Below are 7,986 nucleotides of genomic sequence, written 5' to 3' on the forward strand. Positions count from 1 at the left end.
CGGTGCGAGTGTATCGTATATGATGGCATTGAGAGGGAATATAGTGCTGAATATGAGATCCGTGGTAGTCATGATGAACATTATAGTAGGCTTCCTGGTTGGTTGCACATGTTGACGGAAAGGAATTCTGGGACTATAGCGGGTCTTCAGTTTGAAGATGATAAAAAAACTTTCAAATACCTCTTCATCGCCTGGGTGCAACTATCAAAGGATGGAAGTATATGCGTAAAGTGGTTGCTGTTGATGCAACATTTCTGACGAGCCAATATAAGAGAGCATTGATTGTGGCAACCGCCCAAGATGGTGATCATCACCAATATCCTTTAGTGTGGGGAGTGATAGATAGAGAGAATGATGCTTCATGGTTGTGGTTTATGACAAGATTAAGCGAAGTAATACCGGATGATCCTGATGTAGTTGTGCTATCTGATCGACATAAAAGCATAATCAAAGCTACGAGAGAAGTATACAAGCAAGCGCAACACGACTTTTGTGTGAGGCACATAGCGCAGAATTTAAAAGTGCACGTTAATAGAGGCAGTAGAAGAAAGAGTTCAAATGGTGAGACCGTCTCTAAATTTTTCTTTAAATGTGTAGCAGCCTACACGATTGATGAGTTTGAATACCTATGCGATGATCTAAAAAGCAGGTATGTTTTTTGTGGTTAGTGTAATTGACTTGTTTGACGAGCTTGACTGGTGTTATTAATGTGAATATATCTCATAATGTGTAAATATTCCAAAGTGGTCGAGTACATGCAAAAGGAAGAACTTGCACCTGAGAATTGGGCAAGGTGTAAATTTAAGAGTGAAAGGTACAACATGTTAACAACCAATGGGGCCGAATCGATCAACTCCGTACTGAAGAAGGCAAAAAAGTATCCATTGCTAAGTCTACTTGATATTTGTCTCGGAAAGACAGTTGAATGGTTTAACAAGCACATGTTAGAAGCAGGTAGTTCTGATGAATCTCAAAAGTTAACACCATTTGTTTACAAAGAGCTACATGAACGTTACGAGAAGGCATGTACATTTGACGTTCAAGAACTGAACGGTGTTACTGGCGAGTTTGAGGTGAGGGATGAAAAAGGTAGAAGACACTTGGTTAATCTTGGAGAAAGAACATGTGGTTGCAAAATGTTTGATGTGGATAGGTATCCTTGTAGTCATGCAATTGCAGCAGCACATATGATCGGAAAAGGCGATATGATATACGAACTTTGTTCTGAATACTACAGGCGAGATACATGGCGTATGGCTTACCAAGAGACTGTGTACCCGGTTCCTGATTGTTGTGATTGGAAATTGCCATCTTCCATTGCAGATGTAGTGGTATTGCCGCCTATAGTGGAAGAAAAACGGGCAAGTGGAAGGCCTAAACAAAACCGATTTCCTGGACCTGGTGAGTCTCGAAAAAGAAAATCATGTTCGGTAGGTTCGGTCAGTACGTCAAGGATGTCACAGACGTATGAGTCATAATATTATGTTCGTACATGTAATGACATTATGAATTCATATTTAGACTAATTCACTAGTGTATTATATTGTAAATACAGTCGTCAAACTGATCAAACTCATAACACTGGTCAAAGTCGTAACACGCATTCGGGGTTTCATGTTTGGGGTTTCTGTGTTTGACGAGTCAACGCGGTCAACCTGTGATCAAAATTAAATTCCGGTGGTTCAAAGTTGTGCACAGGGTCTATTATGACGTATTGAGCGTGTTTTTGTTATAAGGAGAGCATCTGGAAAAATGATAAATTCTACCCTAGACCAATGTGTAACATAAAGTGTAATAGAACATTAGGGTTTCGTTTGGGGGAACATGCATTGCAAAACAAAATAAGGTGTTCAATTCAGTTAGCTCCGATTGTTTTTTACCTATCAAATTTGTTATACGGGGTGTTTATTGATATGTTCATGGTTCAGAATTGATAAATTTGCCAAAACAGAGAGTTTGTCGAGTTTGACGAGTTTGACGTGTTTGACGAGTTTGACGACTCAACGCGGTCAACCTGTGGTCAAAATTAAATTCCGATGGTTCAAAGTTGTGCACAGGGTCTATTATGACGTATTGAACGTGTTTTTGTTATAAGGAGAGCATTTGGAAAAATGATAAATTCTACCCGTGTAACATAAAGTGTAATAGAACATTAGGGTTTCGTTTGAGGGAACATGCATTACTAAACAAAATAAGGTGTTCAATTCAGTTAGCTCCGATTGTATTGGTCCAATTTTTTGTTACCACCGCCAATTGGTAATTCCCCACTCATGTATTGTCCAAGAAGGCCGAGATCTTTCTGTCCCAATTTCCACCATTTGAAACATTCACAACACTGCACATAACAAAGAAGGTACCTCTGACTATTTGGTTCAATTTGGGGTACACGTTTCCGGATTTCATACATAGCTTCATCGATATGCCGTGAAAACAAACAGTTAAATGGGTCAAACAGTCGTCAAACTCGTCAAACTGATCAAACTATATGTGAAAACACTTACTTGATCATTGAACCACCATACACCTTCTTGTAGAAGGTCTTCCCAAAACTGTGGGGTTCGTAGATATTCCAACCCCGACATCCATAACCTCTCTTGTCTCGGTTTTTGCATAAACTTGAAGAGAGCAGTCGCTTTTCTTGTGTTTGTCTCAATAAAACTTTCAACTCGCACAACATTGTCATAGACCATAGACTGTCGAGGGATCCACACATAACCCGGAGGAGCTACAGATATCGGCACCAATGTGGATTCTATCGGCACCAATGCACCTTCTTGTACTAGGCATGAAACACCTTCTTGTACTGGACCAATGCAGATTCTACACGATCTTTGTCCTTCTTTCTTTTTCTACCTCTTGTCTCTCTCTTTGCCCGTCGTTTTTTGGAGGGTGGATCAGTCGAGTCCAAAGTAGTATATGGACTTTTAAGAGTTGGCTTTATTTTCCTCTTCGGTCGTTTACTACTCTGAACTGGATCCTTGGGAGCAGCAGGGACCTCGACATTCTCCTTTTCCTGAGCAGGTATCCCTCCATCATCATCATCAGTCGAACCCAAAATAGTATTAGATACTGCTCTAGGAGTAGGGGGAATCGCATCACTATCATCTTCTTCATCATCAGTTCCTGCATATGACCAATTATCTGAACATTAATCAAACTCGTCAACCCAAATGGTAAAACTTGTCAAACCATATAAACACCTATCAGTCCATACCTTGTTCGTGTTGTGCAAATTCTACATCCTCTTGATCATTATCAGATTTTTGCACAGATTGATGATGTCCTACATATGAGCAATTATATGAATATCAGTCAAACTCGTCAACCAAAAGAGTCAAACCAATCTAACTCGGGCTGCCCAAATAAAATGTAGTGTGAGATCATACCTTGCTCGTTCTGTGCAATTTCTACATCCTCTTGATCATTATCAGATTTTTTCACAGATTGATGATGTCCTATATATGAGCAATTATATGAATATCAGTCAAACTCGTCAACCAAAAGTGTCAACCAATCTAACTCGGGCTACCCAAATAAAGTGTAGTGTAAGATCATACCTTGCTCGTTCTATGCAATTTCTATATCCTCTTGATCATTGTCAGATTCTTGCACAGATTTATGTCCTACATATGACCAATTATATGAATATCAGTCAAACTCGTCAACCAGAAGAGTCAAACCAGTCAAACTCGTCAATCAAAAGAGCCAAACCAATCTAACTCCCCCTAACTCGGTTTGCCTAAATAAAGTCTAAAGTGTAACACCATACCTTGCTCGTTCTGTGGAAGGTCTACATTCTCATCCGAAAAACGAGATCTAAACTCGAACTCGTTGTCTTGTATCTCAGACCAATCGACTCCTTTCACATTAATTCCTGCCCTCTCCAGAATTCTTTTTACTTTTTCAATTACTTTCTTCTCAACTCTTGCAATTATTCTTTTTTCGGAGTCTTTTACAATCTTCTTCAACATCTTTTTGAAGGATATTTTTTCTCCTTCTTCATCTTCTCCTTCCTCTTCCTCTATTCTTTCTTCTCCTTCTTCTTCTCCTTCTCCTTCTCCTTCTTCTTCTCGTTCTTCTTCTCTTTGTTTCTTTATGTTCTCTTTCTTCTTTCTCTCCGCCCTACCACCAACATCGATCTCATGAATGTTCTCATAACGAATACTTGACGGGTTCAACCTCAATTGTTGCATCCAACTTTGCACCAACGGATGACTACTTTCATCCTCATGTATGTTAAAAAACATGTTCCTCTTCCTCATCTAATTGAAGAACACTTCGAATACCCTGAGAACATTTTAACAGATTTGGTATCAGTGACCCGGATTATGGTCAAACTCGTCAAACTCGTCAAATGTCATCTATTATAACTAATGTAATCGATCTATACATACATGTGAATCCACACCGATCTGTCTAATCACATTTGCAAGTGTGACATAAAGGCCCGGTTGGATTTGCTTCTTACACATCCTAGGACATGTGGGATCGACATCCTTCACATCTATAAGCCATCCATTGACGCCTAAACTATTCACGCATTCAAAAGGAAGCAACTGCAATATACATACAAACTAATCAATCAAATACTCAAACACAATAAATATCACAATAAATTAAAAACAATGATAAAAAAGTAACTCACCATAAGAGGTATTACGAATCCAGGGAAGTGTCACTGAGCCCTCGGTGTAGGATTGTTTACATACAACTTCAGTATATGATCGATTTTTCTTTCGAAAGTGTATCTCCCCCAAGGAAACCCTTCACAAAATTCCAGATTGTTGACCATGTCAACTGCATCATTTGGAATCACATCATTGTTCTTGATTCCATGGTCTAATACTCCACCTAGCAATATGATTATTGCTAATCTTCTCCTGTCCTCCACATCTTTGGTTGGAGTGGCATACAGCTTCTTTATCGCTTCGGATGTTGTCACCTTTGAATGTCCAAACATTTTCATCCGAAACTGGGTTCCCTTACATTTAGCCCAGTCTTGTGGATACTTTTCACAATTTAGGCCGCAGATAATCGCATGCTCGGTGATCGAATATCTGATGGGCACGCCATTCAGAACAAACCATAGCTGTTTCACTTCTCCTTCCAATTTTAATGCCCGATGTAAGAGGACTGATGCCAGAACCATCTTCAATGTGTCGTTACATCCAAGATGGAAAATATGCCGAAACTGTGATTCTTTTTTGAAATATGTAAATTCTTCATCCGTCAAGGCCTTTTTAAGAGATCTAACAGTCTGATATGGATAACATTTCGTCGTGATCTTAGGAGCCATATGAATGTCCTTAAAATCATACACAAAAGGTACCTTCAAAAACAAATTTAACACTCATTATCAAACTCGTCAAACACGTCAAACTCGTCAAACTCCGACTTGTTTGACGAGTTTGAACATTTTTGAGACTCGAATAGTTTGACTTGTTTGACGGGTGCACTCAGTTTTGTTGGTTGTAATGCTCTAGGATGTTCCGTGATATGACATTTTGACATTGTATTGATTCATTGATTTATGAATGCGTTACATTCCGTTATATGATTGGCATGTTTGTTATATTTCGGTATCCTTGAATCATTATCGAATGATTCTAAACACCCTGGTCAGTTATCATTGTGGGAACAATGATGAATTAAGACTAGCATGAGTTGTGATCGATGTATTGGATGCATATCACAATCATGGGTACTCGTTGTGAACGAGTGACTGGTTGACCCGCATGAGATTGTCACATGGACAGAGTCATGACTTGAATCTCATACAGCGGTTCGTTCTTGGATCCTCAGACCTGAGATGTCTAGAGTATCTGATATGAGGAGTGGCGTGTCTTGACTGCGTCAAACGTCGTCTTTAACCGGATGATTATAACGGCGTTGATCAGATACGTTCACGAATCATATGGAGATAATAGACATGCAATATGGGACTTATCACCTCCTCAATAGGAGAGATATCGCTGGGCCCTCTCGTGGAAATCGGACTATGAAAACGCGTGGCCACGCTATAGATGAAGTTGCATCTATTTTACTAGTCGATTTTATGTATGTATGTATGTATGTATGTATGTATGTATGTATGTATGTATGTATGTATGTATGTATGTATGTATGTATGTATGTATGTATGTATGTATGTATGTATGTATGTATGTATGTATGTATGTATGTATGTGTGTGTGTATGTGTGTATGTGTGTATGTATGCATGTATGTATGTATGTACGTGAATTAGGTGGTCCAGAGCCCAAGATCAGATTCGAATCTAATTAATTAATCAGCTAACATATATGATCTCGTATCTCCATATCCCTAACCACGTACTAATCGTAACTAAATCCTAATTTCATTAAATTATATAAATTAAATATATTATGTGTGTATGTGTAAAAACGGAAAAATACAATAAAAAACCAAATTTTGAAAGAAAGAAATTGGGAACCAACATTCTCTCAATTATGTTGTTGAAACTGCCACCGAATTTTCAATTTTATTTTCTTCATCAATTTTAACACATGGGTAGAAAAAGTATTCTTATTTTTAGAGTCGTAAACCATAAATATTTATTAAAATAAAAACTCTAATCAAAGAATTATATATAAAAAAATTGTTAGGTTTAATAATTTGTTTAATAGATTCTCAGTTTGAATAACTATATTAAAAATATGATATTTTAATATGTTTGGAATTTCGTATTCATTTTCAGGAAAAAAAACTTTGGATGGGATCTTGTGGATAGAAATTCGTTTTGAATTATGATAAAATTCACCAAAATTGGGAAAATTTTGTTAGGCCTACTTTCATATAAATACGATATAGAATATGATACGCGCAAATGGACCGACCTTGGGGGATAAGTCAACAGGCAACGGCAATTTGCATGGGACTCGAGGCAATAGCATCACATAATTTACTAATTTATACGTATGGTGCTAATTTATTATTATCATTAAGGCAAATGATCGTAATAGGTTTATTAATTTTTTTGCATCGTTCGAAAATTATTACAATAAAAAATTACTCTTAAGTATCATTTTAATTTTTTCACAACTATTAAGAAAATATAATAAAAAAATCATGTACGCCTCAATAAACCATATTTTCATCAATACTCTATTAATTTTATATTTTTAATTAATAATAAAATTTTAAAAAATTAAAAAATCACTTAAAAAATCTAAAATGATATTTATTTAGTAACACGTAATATTGTATAAGACCCCATATATTTTAAAAAAAGGATGGAGTATAAAATTTATGCAAGATCAATATTTTATTATACATCCATTAAATGGCATCCAGATTGCAAAAGAGAAGTTACCGCCATTTTATGCAATTATTATTTTGAATTTTTATGTATAAATAATAATAATAATGGAGACAATATCAGTATTTTAATCTCTTAATAATTTTTTTGGGGTTTAAACCATCAATGTTGTCAAATGAGTCAACTATTGAATTGTCATTTATATTCATTTATTCGTTGGGATAAAGGATCAGAACTCGAGCTGTTATTGCCTTGGTTAGATCACCTCTAACTCAATTCAACGTGGGTGGTCATGGCGTCTTGCTAGAGGCTAACCATGACTTGTAGATCGGGAATGGTTCTCGAGGCTGCTGCCACTGCGAATGGGCCTACAGGGTCACACACCATTAGGGATGGACTTATATGTGAAGTTTCGGAAAGGAAGACTTGGATTTGGTCGGAAAAACCGTTTTCGGATCAAATCAGAGTGTCGGGACGTTTTTCAGCCTTCTGACTCGGACCGAGTCAGTATTTGACTCGGACCGAGTCAGTTCCAAATGGGCCGAGTCAAGAGTTGACAATGGGCTTGGGCTGATTCGTTCTGACTCGACCGAGTCAGAGTTCTGACTCGGACCGAGTCAAAATACTCGGAAAAAGTCTCTTTTCACAAAGATTAGGGTTTCTAACTTATAAGGAGGTGTTGGACGCCGTCCTAAGAAGAGAACTCAA

General features: G+C 37.4%; 2 protein-coding genes and 1 long non-coding RNA gene across 3 annotated transcripts; 1 reads left to right on the forward strand and 2 right to left on the reverse strand.

Annotated features, from left to right (window-relative positions):
* Nucleotides 1-221: 221 nt before the first annotated feature.
* LOC104801857 lies at nucleotides 222-1,526 on the forward strand. Its single transcript, XM_010525240.1, has 3 exons — nucleotides 222-561; nucleotides 745-1,401; nucleotides 1,522-1,526. Exons 1-3 carry the CDS (start codon nucleotides 222-224, stop codon nucleotides 1,524-1,526), a joined length of 1,002 nt encoding a protein of 333 aa, XP_010523542.1.
* A 1,450-nt stretch (nucleotides 1,527-2,976) lies between these two features.
* Nucleotides 2,977-3,950, reverse strand: LOC104801822. The gene is made up of 5 exons (XR_769936.2): nucleotides 3,770-3,950; nucleotides 3,558-3,623; nucleotides 3,387-3,455; nucleotides 3,215-3,283; nucleotides 2,977-3,123 (listed from the first exon to the last, which is right to left on the reverse strand). It is a non-coding gene; the product is annotated as an uncharacterized LOC104801822 (long non-coding RNA).
* Nucleotides 3,951-4,675: 725 nt separating this feature from the next.
* LOC104801858 lies at nucleotides 4,676-5,149 on the reverse strand. Its single transcript, XM_010525241.1, has one exon. The coding sequence runs from the start codon at nucleotides 5,147-5,149 to the stop codon at nucleotides 4,676-4,678; it is 474 nt and encodes a 157-aa protein (XP_010523543.1).
* Nucleotides 5,150-7,986: the final 2,837 nt, after the last annotated feature.

Source organism: Tarenaya hassleriana, unplaced genomic scaffold, assembly GCF_000463585.1.
Source record: "Tarenaya hassleriana unplaced genomic scaffold, ASM46358v1 Cleome75, whole genome shotgun sequence".
Taxonomy (NCBI): Eukaryota; Viridiplantae; Streptophyta; class Magnoliopsida; order Brassicales; family Cleomaceae; genus Tarenaya; species Tarenaya hassleriana.